This window comes from Microtus oregoni, unplaced genomic scaffold, assembly GCF_018167655.1.
Source record: "Microtus oregoni isolate MIOR12 unplaced genomic scaffold, Mior012 000004F_ref0000308, whole genome shotgun sequence".
Classification (NCBI taxonomy): domain Eukaryota; kingdom Metazoa; phylum Chordata; class Mammalia; order Rodentia; family Cricetidae; genus Microtus; species Microtus oregoni.
The window spans coordinates 29,139,102-29,155,938 of record NW_024543063.1 but is presented as its reverse complement, the minus strand read 5'-3'; the positions used below and the strand labels follow the sequence as shown (position 1 = coordinate 29,155,938).

Below are 16,837 nucleotides of genomic sequence, written 5' to 3'. Positions count from 1 at the left end.
TGCCCCATCCCTGCGACGTATCTGCTTCTTGAACAATGAGCACTCTAGTGAGACTGGCCACCTCGTTCACCAGATAGGCAGCCTGCATGCCGGCCTCTCTGAGTATCCATGGAGGAGGTCCTAAGTATTGCATTTGGTTTCTACTTGATAACTTGGAGCAAATGGGTTCTGGGGGGTTCCAGGAAGAAGCAGGGGCTCAGTGTCCCAAGGGAATGAGATGGCAGAGGAGCTCCTGACACAGGCCAAACGAGAGGTCAGAGGACAGGGGTATCAATCCCTTCATTTCTAACAGATTCCTTCTATCCCTCGAGCCGTGTAATGATGGAGGAAGGTCATTGGCTAATAAAGAAACTGCCTTGGCCTATTTGATAGGCCAGCCTTTAGGTGGGTGGAGTAAACAGAACAGAATGCTGGGAGGAAGAGGAAGTGAGCTCATACGCCTTAGCTCTGCTCTCTGGGGCAGACACAATGAAGCTCCGACCCAGGATGGACGTAGGCTAGAATCTTCCTGGTAAGTGCACCTCGGTGCTACACACATTAATAGAAAAGGGTCAGGCAGTGTTTAAATGAATACAGTTTGTGTGTTGTTATTTCGGGGCATAAGCTAGCCAGGCTGCTCACCTAAGGGCTGGCCTATCAAATGGGCCAAGGCAGTTTCTTTATTAGCCAATGACCTTCCTCCATCATTGTAGGGACCTACATTGTGTCTACTGCCCAACAACTGATTGGTTACTTGAAAAAGGGTGGTGCACGCCTTTAATCCCAGCACGTGGGAGGCAGAGGTAGGCGGATCTCTGAGAGTTCAGGCCAGCCTGTTCTACAGGGCTAGTTCCAGGACAGTTAGGGCTGTTACACAGAGAAACCCTGTCTCGAAAGAACAAACAAACAAAAACTAAAAGAAAAAAAGAAGAAAAGGGATTTGAGGAGCACAGAGTAGCTGTCAGGTGACTAGAGGAGAGCCAGGTGCTACTAGATACTCGGCTGTGAGAACCAGACTCCCTCTGCTGCAGGGCTTGATGGCGCTAGCCAAACAGGGCACCCAGCTGGCCATCAGTGCAGCTCCTATGATGAAGAAAGATGCACAAGGGGACACAGACTTAGCAATGTGACCTGGACAAGAGAGTAACAAAGCCCAAAGCACAAGTTCTCCAGTGGACACATTGCATTTGGTGCTGTGGACGGCCTCGCCTGCCCTTTGCTCTGCTCCATCTCCTCGACCTCCTGCCTCTTCCTCCTCTCTCTCTTTCTTCCGTGTTAGGGATGGGACCTAGGGTCTTGTGTACACTACGCAAGCGCTCTGCCACTGAGCCAATCCCTGCTGTCTCATCTTCTTTTCCAGGTCACCCTGCACACGGGACTGGAGGTGCCAACAAACCTCGGACGGCCAAAGCTGGCAGGCAACTAGCCTGGTGGCTCCTGCGGCCTAGCTGGCTGTCACGGAGGCCCTCACAGAGGACAAGGGCACAACAGGAAGTCCCAGTAGCCAGTGAATGTCTGAAGATGCTTTTTGGGGGGAATGGAGAGTGAAGGCGCTGTGAGTAACAAGGCCATACTGTGGCTGCCTATGTCTGTCAGGAGTGACCTCTCACCTCTGTACCACAGAGCTTATGGTCCCTAGGGTGCCCTCAAGAGGGCGCTCTGGAAGCCTTTGGTTTCAGGCTGATGTTCTCCGACATTGTTTGGAAAGTTTGATTTCCCCTTAGATTTTTTTTTTTTCTGGAGGGAGAGAGGAAAGCTAACTTTGGGACGGGTATCCCAAGATGAGTCTGCGCGGTGATGTCACTCCACGCCAGTGTCAAACCTGTTTCTAGGAGTCTGCTCCTGCCAAACCGGCAGCTTGTCACCTCTGCTGGGAGAAACTGACCTTGAGCCTTCGGGATATGGAGTCTTCAATACACCACAAACTAATTCAGGACTAATGGAAGGGACATTAATCTACCAGAACCCTTCAGAAGGGCTTCCTTAAGGCCTTTATTATGAACTATGTGCTATCAACACACACACACACACACACACACACACACACACGGTGTGTGTAATAACCAGTTAAATTTTATTCATTCCATTCTTAGTTACAAACAGAAACACTGGAATCCAAGACAGTGACATGTCTTTGCACAATGGTGGCTTTTTCTAGAACCTGCTTTCCCAGACATTGATGGAAATCTATCTACTCTGCCTTCCTTCCTGAGCTAGGCCTTGAGCACAGAAGCAGCAGACCCTGGCCTCACATCAAAGCCCCTGTAACTTCCCTGGGTGCCCTGCTGGAAGCATCTTGAACATGAGAAGTACCTGGTGGGAATATGGGTGGCTCCATGACAATGGGACAAACAAGGCCTGGAGAAAGGCTGAGACTCAATGACGACACCTTACAACTTGTCTTTCCACATGAGCCAGGGTTCTCTGGGGTGCAGGGAGGCTCTCCTTCTTCTGAGGAGCGCCGCTCGCGCTGGTGAGGTCCACATGGAGTCACCCTCCGTCAGGCCCCGCGACCTCCCTTCCAGCGTCCCGCAGTCTCCCGCTCTGCCTGGCAGTAACCTTGCTCTCTCCTTTGGAAAGAATTCATCAGGCATTTCGTTTTACACGGAGGAATGACTTGTCCATCAGCTGGGCTGGTTTTTATCGGATGCATCTGCACGGCACCCCAATCGTGCTTCCTCTCCGCCTTTGTGCACGGGTCCTGCACCTGTTCCCAAGTACCCACCACTGGGCTGCACAGACCCTCCAGTCCTACCTCAGAGCTCTTGCTCACGGCCCTTGTTTCCTCAGATACTCCAACGTCACCAGGAGCAGTTCAGCGCTGTCCAGCCTCCACACTGGGTCCTGGAGTTACCGTCAATGCAGAGGCATAGCTTTGGCTTCTTTGGATTCTCTTCCTGCCAAGTGGTCTCTGGCTCAGTGGCCTATAACTCCATCTAAAGCCCTCAGGGTAGCCCACAGGACCCTGGCTACCATGTCCTCAGTTGCTCAGCTGGTCCTGTTGACCCACAGCCACAGTTCTGGAAGACCCCAGCAAATGGAGGGAAAGGAGCTTCAAAGTGAAGACCCAGGCAGTCACATGTGGCCATGGTTGGGGTGGTGGCGGTGATGGTGATGGTGATGGTGGTGGTTCTCTGGTGGTGTCTGGCTCTCTGGTAGAAGATTCCAGAGACTCTGGAGTAAGAACACACAGAAAAGCTGGCCAGGGGGAGCCCCGCAGTCTTCAAAGCCCAGGTCAAGCCCCTGCCTGGGAAGTGGGAGTCACTTGGGCAGACCTGGAGCTGTGGGTGGCTTTGGGGAGATAAGAAAATGGCCACCATTCCAGGGGACTATTTTTTCTGGTGCTGGAAAATCCAACCCATGGCCTTGGTCTTGCACATGCTCAACAATTGAGCCCCCAGTGCTCTTGGAGATCACTTTCCTCCTTCTCCTCTTCTTCCTCTTCTTCCTCCTCCCCCTTCTCTTCCTTTTTCTCTTCTCCCCTCCTCCTTTTACTCTTCCTCCTTCTTATTTTAGTTTGTTTGAGACATGGTCTCACACTGTAGCCCAGGCTGGCCTGGAATTCACTGTATAGCTCAGGCTGGCCTTGAACTCACAGCAATCCTCCTGCCTCAGCCTCCCGAGTACTGAGATTACAGAGGTGAGCATCGCACCCAACTCAGTTAACCTCTTTAAGGAGGTTCCCTGGAGTTGAGCAAGGGAGGTCCAGCTCCCCATCTCCCACGGCAGCATGAGTGGGGGTGCTAAATCTCCCTTTGCTCACTAGAGCCCAGAAGCAATACGCTGATGCCAGGGCCAACCCGGGCAGCCCTACACAGCCACCTCCCCCGCCTTCTGCACAGGGCGCCTTTCAGGGACAAGAATGCATGGATGAGAGAAGAGCAGCGCCGTACGACACACTTGGGGGTTTGAGGTGATCAAAAAGCGAAGGAACTTAACTCCTCACAGTGGCAAGGCCCTGGAATTGCACGTGACAGACGGACAGATCCTGGGGTCTTAGGACATCGAGTCCTTAGCACTGACGCTGAGATGACTGCTGTATGAAAATGACATCAAGGGAGGCCTTCCTTGGTTGGCCACTGAGTAGGAATTTAGGGTAAGTCTGAGGAAGAAATTCACCTGGAGCCTGCTCTCTGTGTGGGCTAGGGAATGCCAATCCCTTTGAAATGAATGTCCTTGACAGTACCCACTGGCACCTACCCCCCCCCACACACACACAGCTCCTCCTCCCTCACAGTAGGACAGCAGGACCCCAGCCCAGGCTTTTCCTCCTCTGTCCTATCTGGAGACAACTGCCTGGCCTTGGCACTCACGCCGTGTGTGGTCCAGGCTGCACCTTCAGTCCTTTGAGTACTCTGTGATCCCAAAAATGTTCTTAGTGGCTCTGTAGGGCCCAGGGGTCCAGAGCCAGGAAGCAATATGCTATCAGGGTGAGCCCTGACACAGGGTGAGCTCTGCCGAGAAGGGGAGAGAAGGGGATGTCCACCTTACTGAGGCCTTTCTCTCGCTCATGTTGCCCTACCCCTTCCCTGGCCCTTTCAGGTGAAGGCCAGAGTGTAGCATCCACAGTGAATTTTCTTTCCCAGGGGCAGCATGTCAGCCTTAATTCTCTGATTGAGAGGCTTGCTCCTTGAGTGGAGACGTGCCTCAGGGCAGGTGGTCTGGGTTTGCCCTTGATGAGGCTGTCTCCACCCCCTAGGGTCTCTTGTTACAGAGGGGTGAAGACAGTGGATAAAATCACTGGGGGGAATCTCGATACGGGAGTGTAAAGAACACCATCACAGAACTGTGGGAGTGACCCTGGGTGCTTAATGCTGACATTTTGGGTGGGGCCTGCGTGCTGAAAAGCATTAAGCACCCATTGTCTGGATCCTCACGATACCAAGAGCACCCCCAGTTAGTGTGACAATCCCAAATACCCAGACATTTCCAGATGCCCCCTTGGGGCTGACCTGGATCTGGGTCATATTGATTTGTTGGGTGTTGACATTCATAGTGTTGGTACCCATTCCTGTGTCACATAGGAGATCTGTTTCAAAGCCACTGGCCTCATGTTACCCCAACGTAAGAATTCTTCACAGGTTTTCAGTGAAGCATGTGAGGACAAAGGGGCTCCCATTTCTGCTCACTGAAGATAGTGGCCAAGCCCACCTCTGTTCTCGGAAAGAAAGGCTCCTTCCCTCCATTTTTCTTGGCCACATTTTCCAAGAAGGAACAGGGACATCTTAATGGATTTGGGGCCCTCAAGGAGTTAAAGAAATATCATATATTATTAGAAGACATTCAAAGTCCAAACTCTGTTACCCTGGAATAGCCAGTTGTTGGTGACAGCCTGGTATGGCTCTTGTCTGAAGAGGTCCTGAGGAGGTGGAGAGGTGAACTAAGGTAAGAGGGGGCTTGAGGCAGGACGGGAAAGTAGGACATCTCTCAGCATTTACCCCTTAAACTGGCTTTGATGTTGGCTCATGGCATGCATGAGGTGAATATCCTACTTGTTTCCGTGCCTCGGTATCCCTTCCTGCAAACAGGGCTGGTCATGCCAACTACCTCCTCTCTGTACTGTGTGGATCATGGAATAGACTCATCAGCAAGGCCCAGGCTAAATGACTCATTCGGTGGCTCAAACCTGGATAACCACAGTGTCTTCCACCCAAGCAAGTCTTTTCGCATAGTGCCTGGCATTTCAGACACTCACGGGACCACAGCAAGCTCATCCATTAATGGAGAGCCTGGGTTAATGTGACGTGCCAGGGCCTTGAACAGGCCAAACCCGTCAGCAACCTTCTCTTGAGTGCTAAAAGCATCTGTGTGCGGTGTCCCCTAAGCCAAGAAAAGATGTTAGCCAGCCTTTTGCCCCGTTCCTTCCTTCCGTTCTGGTCTTTAGGGAATCCTCCTACCCACGGCCTTTCACATCTGTTTACCCAGCAGTGGGAGTGGCTTTGGGAGACACCTGAGAGTGTTATGACATACAGCTGAACTGGGACCTCTAGCTTGGGATGGCTAGTGACAAGTCAATTTTAGACAGGCGGCTGCGGTTGGGACTTGTGGCACAAGCTATGAAGGGCAGGGAGCCTGATCTTTTCCATGAATTGTGCTGAATTCAGGGGAAGGAGCTGGGTGGGACCTGACTCTAAGCGAGGTGATTTCCTCAAGTGGTGCAGCTCACTGAGGGCCCAGCTGTCAACCCAGCCCTGGGAAAGGTCCCAGAGCTTGAGGGCCAGCAGGGTGGCACTGGGCACCAAGCCTTTGTGCGCAGTTCTGAGCAGATGCTACACAGGCCTTGGGATGGCTGATGGAGCTCCTTGCGTGGCCTGTAGTGGCCTTTCCAACTCCAAACCCCCAGAGACTGTACTTCCTAAGTCCCCCACTTTCTCAGCACCAGCAGAGAGTGGGGTGTAGACAAACAGAAAACGTGAATGCATGACGTAGACTGCCGCCTTTGCACTACACGGCGCTGAGCATGAGAGGTGTTTGTATAATGTTGGCAAAGGAATTTAACAGAAACAGAAAGCTGCGTACTGTTGTTTTGGCCCCATTTTCCTGCCTTTCCTTGCCTTCTCTCCCCACCCTCCCTACCACATTGATTCTGTCCCCAGTGGTTGGTATTTGGTGGCAGCTCTTGGTCCTGTGGCTGTTCATGTTTCACTGAAAACAGAGGGGTGGGAAGTGGTAAGGAACGTAATTTTTTCTAATTTTTGTATAGGTATCCACAAGCGTTTGTATTTTTTGAATTGCAAACACTGTGTTTTCTGGTCTTTAGGGGGTTGGTTGAACTTTCTGTATTACTTTTTGGAAACTTGAGTTTTACCACATTCTTAAACAGATTTGAAATAAATTCTTTTGACACTGCCAACAACTGGAAGACAGGTGTGGTCTTGGTCCCTTCCCCATTTTCACAGACTGGCCCTGGCTGACCACGGGTCATCAGCTTTAGTTTTGTAAGCTCCCAAATCTCAAAGTAAAGATGTGGGTTCAAATTATAAGGCACCATTTTCTACAATGAAGGTATGGTTTCATTTTTAAAATATTGTGTGTGTGTGTGTGTGTGTGTGTGAGAGAGAGAGAGAGAGAGAGAATGTGTGCATATTTGTTCACATATGCGCAGGCTAGAGGTCAACCTCCACTTGTTTTTTTGAGTCAGGTTCTTTATGGGCCTAGCACTTGCCAATTCAGCTAGCCTGGCTGGGCAAGCCCCAAGAATCCACCTGTCCAGCTTTGTTATGGTATCCCTGTCACCTGCTGACATGCCAGTCTCTACTGTCCTCATGCTCGCCATAAGGCTACAATGCTCAGCACACATACAAATGAATAACTGAGTGAGGTGGCTCAGTGGGCCTATGACTTCCACACAAACACCATGGCACATGTGCCCTAACATACACACAAAATAAACTTAAAAAATGTCATCTAAAAAAAACTAGCAAATTGGATTCCACCTCATGAGTTGGTTTGGCGATACTTTCGGAGCCACCTGACAACCTGCTGGCCATGACCTAAAGGTCTCTAAATCCACATCACAGTGCTTACTGGACAAGGAGCCAAACACCTAAGGTGGGAAGTACCAGAATCCTTCCTCACTGGAGATCTCCCTTTAACTTACCTCACTCTCTGAGAAGACGCTGACACCCAGGTAGGGGTAACATCACCATAAACACGGCCTTGTGAGGTATGGGAAACCAGTTAGAACTGCCGTGTGTTACTCAACAGCCAGCCCTCATACAACAGATATGTATTTTTGAAAATTCTTACAAAATGGATTTAACACAAAGTAGGTTGACAATAGAACTGCTTTTCCAGAAAACCGAAAGATGACAAAAGTTCTTAGTTCTTTCATGACATAGTAACACTGTCATCAGAAGTCCAAAAGGCACTGTAACGGCAATCACAAACACCCAGGAGACAGTGAAACTGTGAAAAGGAGGACTGGAACCAAGTTGCTGACACTAGCAACCAGAAACCAGAGTGGAGCCTGGGCCTGGCCGGCACTCAGCAGGTCACCACCACTGCGGAGAACAACCTCTCCAGCACAGGGGAGTGGAGCCTGGGCCTGGCCGGCACTCAGCAGGTCTCCACCCTGTTTATCCGTTTTGCTCCTCATGAAGAGACCCCGAGGGACATGAAGTGCGGTCTGCAGTTCAGTGGTCCTGTGTCAGCACTTGTCACGGTTCCTACTCCTCTCTGGAGCTGACAAAGTTCATCATTTTGCTACTCTGGAAGAATTTATTTTCCTGATATCAGCGTGGCTTAGAATCAATGTCCCATTTCTGAATTTTCCAACTTGTCCAACTTTTCCATTTGACAAAATGCTGGGAGCCGACTTCTTGGATCTCCTGTGTTGACAGTAAGAGAAGGGTGCCAGGCAGTTAGAGCAAGCAGGACCACAGGCGTGGATTCCTCTTCTCATGCAGGCCCTACCACAACTGCACTGGTCTCGCGCTCCACAAGGTGCTGAACACTATTTCAGGGTGACCCTTCCTCTTTGCTCTCAGTTCCTGACAGACGTCACCTCCCTGAAGTGACCTCCAGCTCAACCCTCTTTACAGGACTCGCTAGCACCAGACATCACCAGTTTGCTTCCACAGTTGGAGGCTTCCCTCACTGCCATGCCCCTCAAGGGACAGGGCTCCCTCAGGGTGACGTCACCTGGGCACCAACACTTACCTGGCACAGAATGGGCACTCAATTGATAAAGACACTGCTGTGAGAAAGGGCTACGATGAAGAGCCAGACCGGAGCACGGTGCCCAGGAGAGGAATCCTTACCCAAAGCTAAGACAAGTACCAGGCCCTTTCCCACTATTTCCCCATTTCACATCAAGAAGCTCCACTGTGAGTGTGGCACATTAGGCCAGCCATGGCGAGCTCAGATTCTCACGCATCACTGGGGCAGTTTTCTAATCACCTCTTCACAGGCCCAAGCAGGTAACTAGAGGGCTGGGATGCTGCACTCACACACGGGCCCACGAGAACCAACCACAGACCTGGTCAGGGACGCCCCAGCATCTGTGGCCACTACCCACCTGTCCTCCTGTACTTTCCTCTTCTTTTTCTTGAAAATGTCTGTGTCCCGGGCCTAAATCAGCAAAGACAATGAATCAGTAATGGATGGTAAATATTTACAACAGGGCAGCAAGTTTGTGACAAAAAGCCACATAAATGTCATCATTTTTTAATGTTTTCAAGTGGGTTTAGTAAACATAAGCCAACAAGTCTCACTCTGACCTGTTACAAAATGCGACAGGTATCAGAATCCGGTAGTGTACACCCGTGACTGTACTCAGACGGCAGAGGCAGTGGAGGGCAATTCTAAGCCAGCCTGGGTTACACACTGAGACCCTGTCAGAAACCCCAAGTGTCATGACCCCTCAGGACAACCATAGTCGAGCACCAGCACCTGCTGGGCACATGGTGGGCACTCAACAGACACTGTGGCAATGACCTTTGGCCTCAAGGCCAGCCTCACCTTCTCCATGACCAGGCCAGATGCCTCAGCTGGCATGATGAAGCTCAGCTGATATAACTGGGGGCTGGGAGGGGGCATTAGGCAATGTTGGTGTCCTACTATTTGGCAAGCTAAGCCCGCCTGCAGGCAGCCATGAGACAGCCAGCCCTGCTTAGCAGAGTAAAGAGCAGACACCCACCAATCTCTCTTCTTCTTCCTGAGCTCTCCTCTTCTCTTTGATTTGTTGCTGTAAAACCTTGTAATTCACGTAACTTCTTTTGGGAGCCTGACAGGAAAGAATAAAGACACGCCATCCATTTTTCTCCTACAAGTAAGAAAAGGGCAGTCCCAGCAGCGCCCCTGGGCTACACCTTCCCCTAGGTCTGACCATGGCAGGCAGCCCCTCACCTTAGCCCCCAGCACAATAGCTCGCTCCTGTTCCAGGACTCTCTCTTTTCCTTTGCCATAGCCCGTGATCCCAAAGCGGTGTACTTCCAAACGAGCCTGTTGGTGCACAACAGTCAGACCCACATGCCAACAACTCCCCCGGCAGCAGCCACTCAGCCACGCTGCCCCACAGCCGGGACCCTGCAGTGCTGCCGTGGCCGAGGAAGCACCAGCAGATTCTTGAACCCCTGTGCTCTTAGTGTTCCCTCCTTGTTTAATCCCACAGCTGAAGCAATGATTATCTCTGCATGAACCAGTGACAGTATTGGGATTCAGGCAGCACTCAGTGCTGTGAATGGATGCTCTCCACCAACCAGTTCAGAGAGGCAGCCACTTAGATGAAAGTGCCTCTCCAACATGCTGTCCACACACGGGACCTGCCCACAGCAGCTCAAACACAACTGTTCTCATTTTTTTTTTATTTATTATATATACTGTATTTTGCACCAGATCTCATTCCAGATGGTTGTGAGCCACCATGTGGTTGCTGGGAATTGAACTCAGGACCTTCAGAAGAACAGGCAGTGCTCCTAACCTCTGAGCCATCTCTCCAGCCCCCACAACTGTTCTCTAAGTTGCTGAGTGGCTTCCTCCTGTCCTTTTGTCAGGCATCTTAGAAACCAGCTGCACTGTGAAAGTATGCACGTCTTTCTGACTTGCCACTGTATCACCGGCCATTGCGCTGTAACCCTGTGCTAGTCAAGTCAGTCATGTGAACATCCTGAGACTAGGTCACCATTTCCCTAGCCTTGAGACAAGACTCTGCAGAAGGCTGGCGCTGTGTTAAAGCTGCCAGCTCAAGGTCAACAATGCAAACCTTAAAAAGGAACTAAAAGTTACCTCAAAATGCTTACCTTTTCTAGGTTAAATTCTTGAATACCCACATCTTTTTCAAGGGCCCTTGTTTTATCCTATAAGGAAACAAATTCTTATTAGAAACTACCAGTTAGCCAGGTATGGCAGCCTACACCTGTAATCCGAGAAGAGGCAGGGAAGTGGCTACAAGTGTGAGGCCAGCCTGGGCTACATCATAAAACCTTATCTTGAAACAAACAACCCAACAACTGTGCATATGTGTATAAAATAAAAGTCAACTCCCCCAGGAAAATAAGTGTTGGAAAGGATGTCAAGAAACTGAGCCCTTATAGACTGTAGGCAAAAATGCTAAAGGTACGGCTGCTATGGACAACGTGCGGCACTTCCTAGGAAGTTTTCTAACGCAGAGCGGGCAAATGATGGCGCAGTTCTACCTGGCAGGTACACCAATGTTCACAGTGGCAGTGTTCGCAGCAGCTAAAACACAAGGGCACCCAGATGTCGACCAACAGATGAATAGGCTAAGTGGTTCATGTTTGGCTTCTTGAAGAGAGGCGTCTCTGAACTGGGATGTAGCTCAGCGGCAGAGTGAGTGCTAATCTAGCAAACATGAGTCAACGCCACACAAAATAAACCAAAGAGCAGAATTCTGATACACGCCATATCATGGATGAGGAGGGCACTGTGATACAAGCCACAGAGTACAAGAAGTGACCCCATTCCAGAAGGGGCACTGCCATTTAAGAGAGAGAGCAGAAGAGGAGAGGAAGGGGGACAGCTGCAGCTCTGCACGAGGAAAATGGTGGCAACAGCTGCTCACCAGTAATAAGTTATGTACCAAGCTGTTGAGTATTTCATCACAAAGAAAAGCTGGAAAAGAGCCTTGAAGCCAGCCACCATGTAAGTACCAATTCTACATGCTGCTGAAATCTTTAGAGCTTGCAGAGAAGAGGTGGAGAGTGTGCTTTTGTTTTGAAATGCTATTTATTTTATGTGTGTGCCTAGTTGTATGCATGTCACTGGTGGACTAAGGTGACTGGACTCTGGGGAACAGTGCTTTCCACAAAGCCTAATGACCCGAGTTTATTCCCTGGGTCCAACATGGTGGGAGGAGAGAATGGGCTCCTGTAGGTTGTCTTCTGATCTCCACACAGATGCACCATGGTACCCACTACCTCATGCACAAATAAAATGTAATAAAAATCTAGGTGGACAAACTTAAAATTATTGAAATGTCCAGCTGGTCTCCAGTTAAGAGTGGGTGTGGTAGGTAAATACTCTTTTTCTCAAAGGAAGGTAGTTTTGGAAAGAGTAGGGGCCAGGGTGAAGTGCCTCAACTAGATGACTCTCTTCCTGACTTCAAGGGAGCTCAGGGTGAAGAGGGTGAGCTGGGTAAGCACTCTGTGGCTATTTGGCAACGAACTGGGGAGGCGTCTTCAGGTCTGGTGATCCTCTGGCTCCTCCCACTGGTCTTACAAAGGCCACAGAACCTAAAAAATCTGTATTCTATCTCCCAAGCAGTAGCAGAGTACATAGCCTGGAAGCCTGAGAGCCTGGGATGGACCCTGGCCTGGTGCTTGCTTCAGATCCACAATCGTTTCTCTAGATGGTCTGGGTCAGGTTCTGACTGCAATACTGAACACTGACAGGCACAGGACCTTCAGCTGGACTGAGAACTCATCAGCACACCCTCCATGACAGCTGAGGCGTATCTCAGATGGAGAGGCTTGCCTGTGTGCATGGGCCCTCCCTGTTCCATCCCTAGCACCAGGGAAATAAACCAAATAAAAGTCATGCCAAACAGGACAGACAGTGATTTTTGAAGGCTTTATAAGGTTTGTCTGCTAAACAAATTTGTATTAATCTAAAAACCAAACGGAACCCTGCCAAGCTGTGCTCACATGCTCTGAGTGGCACGTGTGGTAAGCAGTGCACCTGACTGCAGACCAGACAGCACCTCAGCAGGCACCAGGCTCCTCTGTGCAGCAAACACTTGCAGGAATCAGGAGGAGTTAGTGAGGCAAGAAGGGGTCAGTGGACGGGAACAGCACCTCAGCAGGCACCAGGCTCCTCTGTGCAGCAAACACTTGCAGGAATCAGGAGGAGTTAGTGAGGCAAGAAGGGGTCAGTGGACGGGAACAAGCACTAGCTTGTGGGGACCGACGGCAACGGCAGAGGCAGTACTGACAGTGGAGCATGGAGAGAGGACACAGGACCCCTTCTCTTCACCCTTCATTCCTGCTTTCTGTCCCCACCTTTTTGCTCTGAAACAGGGTCTCTTATGTAGCCTAGGCTACTCTTGAACTTACAGAGATCTGCCTGAAGGTGGGATTGAAGGCGAGCACAGCCACACCCTGTTTTGGTCCCTTTTTTAGCTAGGCCACTGAGGCACTTAAGATTCAAGGCGACAGTGGAGACTGAGCAGCTTGAGGGATGTGAGGACAATGCCACTGACACTGCCCTAGGAGCCAAGTGCCAGCTGAATGGCTTCAGGCGACCTGACATACTTACTGCCTGACAAAGCCCTTGTCCTTCCTCTCACAAAGCTGCACTCCCATTAAGAAACAGGTTCTTAGCCGGGCGGTGGTGGCGCACGCCTTTAATCCTGGCACCCGGGAGGCAGAGGCAGGCGGATCTCTGTGAGTTCGTGGCCAGCCTGGTCTACAAGAGCTAGTTCCAGGACAGGCTCTAAAGCTACAGAGAAACCCTGTCTTGAAAAACCAAAAAAGACACAGGTTCTTTCATTTGCTCCCCAAGTCTGTCTAGGCTACCCCATTTCAAACCCAGAGCACTGAGCGGTACCCCTCCCTCACTCTGTTGGTTGTAACTCACTGCAAACAAGAAGCAGATGACCTCCTGCCTCCGCTGGGAATGCTATGCTGTCACAGCTCCCCACATACTTAATTGATCTTTGCTATGTTTTGTTCTGACTGAAGACCTCATCGTGTAGCTGAGACTGGCCTAGGACTGGCTGTGAAGCAGGACTAGCTTGACTTCATGGAAATCCTCCTGAGTTTGGGCACGATCGGAATAAGGCATCACACCGGGCTGTCTTCATGGATTTTAAAGTACAAAATCCTACAGCTGCCTCTAAGACCTGGGAAGGGCTGGCTTCCCCAGCTTCTGTGTGCCATCTCATGCCACTGTCCCCTCTGTCCTACTTCTGCTAGTCTTCCAGCTCTTGGAACCAGTCAGGCGCCTTGCACCCAAGGGGGTTGGCAAAGCTGTTTCTTCTGCTTGCACGGCTCTCCTCTTCCCCTGAGTACCATTTAATACGAGCCTGACCACCCCACCCAGAGCAGGCTCTGCCTGCTCCTCTCAGCACCGCTTGTTTACCTTTATAACTTCATAACCACAGGGACAACACAGCACCCACATGTTCCACTGCTGGTCTCTAGGGAGCCAGGCAGCAGGCACACAGTGACTGTGGAATGGGGACTCACCGGCCTTGTGAACGGAGCCCGTGGTCGCTGTACTATAAAGCAGGGAAGCCTGCGGAGTGCACTTGCAGCTGTAAGCGACGGAGTAGAGCAGCACTAAAACCACGTTCCCAGAGAAACCCAAAAGCCCTAGATGGCGCACAACACAGCTTCACTGTGGAATTTATGGCCTGGGCCTAGGCTCTAGGCGAAAAGGTCATTGTCAGGGCTTAGGTGGGGCCAGACAGCTGGACTATTTCCAAAATAGTCTTTTCCTTTCTCTAGTTCTCCAATTCTGTTACTGTCTAATGGTAACCTGATCACACAGGTATAGACCAGACGATTCATTACCTTTGCATGCTCTTCTTGACCGGGTTTTGGTTTTCTTTTACTTCTGCTTTGAAACTCCACCACTTCCACGAGCCTGCTGTTGTTCTCTGGGGCAGAGAGCGACACTGCATTAGTATCAGGGACTTCTGCTCCTGAAAAGGGTGCTGAGGGGGCAGCGGAAGCAGAGTGTAGCTCTTCTCTGAGTTCCTTGAAAAAGCTGGAAGTACTCTTCCTCTGGCCCTTTACGAGAGATCCAGGCAGGGGGAGTGGCGCTGCTGTAACCTCTGCTGTGGTCTCCACATCTCTCTTCTTTTCTCTCTTCTTCTTGATCCTTTTAGGCTCTGTTTCACCTTCCGTCTCTCCTGTTTGTTTCAACATAAAAAAAAAATAATGTAAAAATGATTTTGGTTTTAGTTAACACCAATACCAAATGAATGTTACTGTGCATCTGGCCCAGACACAAGCACCCATCTGCACAAAGAAAGAAACAAACCGCTTGGGGAGGTTTGATCCCCAGGACCCACATGGTGGAAGCAGAGAGCTGACTCCCATAAGTTGTTTCCTTATTTCACCATGGTGCGGTGACAAATACATAAATAAATATAACTTGAAAAGTAAAAACACAACTTAAAAGATACAAATTGTTTTTCTTCAAGTAAATTGCTTTTGCACCATTTTTTGCACCATTTTTAGACATCAAAATGCTCTTTCATGTCGGGCGGTGGTGGCGCACGCCTTTAATCCCAGCACTCGGGAGGCAGAGGCAGGTGGATCTCTGGGAGTTCGAGACCAGCCTGGTGGACAAGAGCTAGCTCCAGGACAGGCTTCAAAGCTACAGAGAAACCCTGTTTCGAAAAAAAAAACAAAAAACACAAAATGCTCTTTCATGCCTAGGTAGCTGTGCACCTCTGACTTGTATGAAAATAATCGCTCTTGTCCTCACACTTGCTGCTCATCTAGTGACATTCGAGCTGTGGTTCCCAGGACTGCGACCTGCCATTTGCCCATCTGCTATATTAAAAACACCTGGCTATACATTAGTATTTCTTTTTATCATATTACAGGGTTACAAGTACCTGCCCCAGGCTTCCTGTTTTCTTTCCGCTATGAATTCAAGAGAATCCAGGAAAACTGCCTTAATTTAAATACCGCTACTTTCTACTAAATTTCTCATCTTCTGTTTGTTTCCTCTGCTCAGACTCTCTAAATAGAGACCTGAAATTTGAGCCAGAAGTCTAGGCCTCGTTACTGACCCATGTGCACAAGCGCTCTCTAAACACCAGCTATGTACTCACTAAACGTGTACTTGGAGCCAATCTGACTCTGGCTGTATGGATATAAAAATGAGTCCGGAACACTGGCGCAACTAACAATGAATCCCAGCAGATGTGGCCATAAGTCATATTGAGGATTTTAAAAATTAGTCATAAAACTAGTGAAAGTCGACGCCAAGAGCTGTCCGTTCTCCACTCCGTGGACACAAGAGAACCTACATAGGACAAGTCAACGCGGCGCAAACTATGTTATTAGGCCCTAAGCCTTTAGATCCGAGCTCTGAAAGGTAACGTTTAACAAGCTCCGTTAGCCTGTGGTGCTTGTTTCTCTGTAACTAATATATATAAGGGTTGCTCTGACAGTTAATGGGGGAACGCACAACAGCATGTACACCTGGTACGTTTTTCCACCTTCTAAGCTATTTTTTTTTGTTTTTTTTTTTTTTTGTTTTTTGAGACAGGGTTTCTCTGTGGTTTTTTGGAACCTGTCCTGGAACTAGCTCTTGTAGACCAGGCTGGTCTTGAACTCACAGAGATCCGCCTACCTCTACCTCCCAAGTGCTGGGATTAAAGGCGTGCGCCACCACCGCCCGGCCTAAGCTATTTTTTTTAACCATGTAAGCAAGCTTAGAATTTCTAGCAACAGCTTCAAAATAAATAATACAGACTTTGCAACGTGTTTGTTTCTAAAAGTCAGGCAATCTGCATGTGGGCTCTTCAGCCTGCGAGTGTCTGTCCTTTTGCCAAAGTGCCAGACAGCTGCCTGTTTTCAGTAACACGCTTCGATTTTTCTTTCCCACACAGCGAGAGAGCGAAAGGTCGACCAAGATGTGGGTGAGAAGGTCTCAGAGAGGGAGACGCCGCAGGGGTAAGGCGGGCCGGCGTGGTGTCAGGAGATCGGGTGACCCGAACCGGCTCCGGGTAGCCCGCGGTCCTGCCGCGGCTGGAATGCGATCCACTGTCCTCAGCCGTCTCCTCTCGGGAGCCAAGCTCACCCAGATCGTAGAGGGTCCGCAGCACCTCATCCAGGAGTGTCTCAGTGCCAGGAGGCTCTGCGGAGTCCGATTCTCGTTTCTCCGCCGCCGCCATGGGCATCAGCACGGATCTTCAAATCCAGCCCACAAGGCGGCA

The 16,837-nt window shown here is 50.1% G+C and overlaps 2 protein-coding genes across 2 annotated transcripts in view; one reads left to right on the top strand and one right to left on the bottom strand.

Moving 5' to 3' along the window:
* The window catches only part of Trim67 (tripartite motif containing 67), a 30,892-nt gene extending 24,078 nt beyond the window's left edge, over window positions 1-6,814 (top strand). Inside the window, exon 10 of the mRNA XM_041650269.1 lies at window positions 1,340-6,814. Within this exon, the coding sequence (XP_041506203.1) occupies window positions 1,340-1,405 (66 nt within the window). The 3' untranslated portion in view covers window positions 1,406-6,814. The remainder of the gene's footprint in view (window positions 1-1,339) is intronic.
* Window positions 6,815-7,691: 877 nt separating this feature from the next.
* On the bottom strand, window positions 7,692-16,834 carry CUNH1orf131 (chromosome unknown C1orf131 homolog). Its single transcript, XM_041650210.1, has 7 exons — window positions 16,702-16,834; window positions 14,454-14,794; window positions 10,722-10,778; window positions 9,829-9,924; window positions 9,620-9,706; window positions 8,999-9,051; window positions 7,692-8,309 (listed from the first exon to the last, which is right to left on the bottom strand). The coding sequence occupies exons 1-7, from the start codon at window positions 16,799-16,801 to the stop codon at window positions 8,177-8,179; spliced, it is 867 nt and encodes a 288-aa protein (XP_041506144.1). The 5' UTR covers window positions 16,802-16,834; the 3' UTR covers window positions 7,692-8,176.
* Between the last annotated feature and the right edge of the window lie 3 nt (window positions 16,835-16,837).

Bases quoted from the DNA above. Each gene is read 5' to 3' on its own strand.
- CUNH1orf131 (XM_041650210.1), bottom strand. From the start codon at position 16,801: ATGCCCATGGCGGCGGCGGAGAAACGAGAATCGGACTCCGCAGAGCCT. The intron at 9,925-10,721 runs GTAAGCATTTTG...GTGCACCAACAG, and splicing joins AAGAATTTAACCTAGAAAAG to GCTCGTTTGGAAGTACACCG. The intron at 9,707-9,828 runs GTGAGGGGCTGC...CTTTCCTGTCAG, and splicing joins CTATTGTGCTGGGGGCTAAG to GCTCCCAAAAGAAGTTACGT.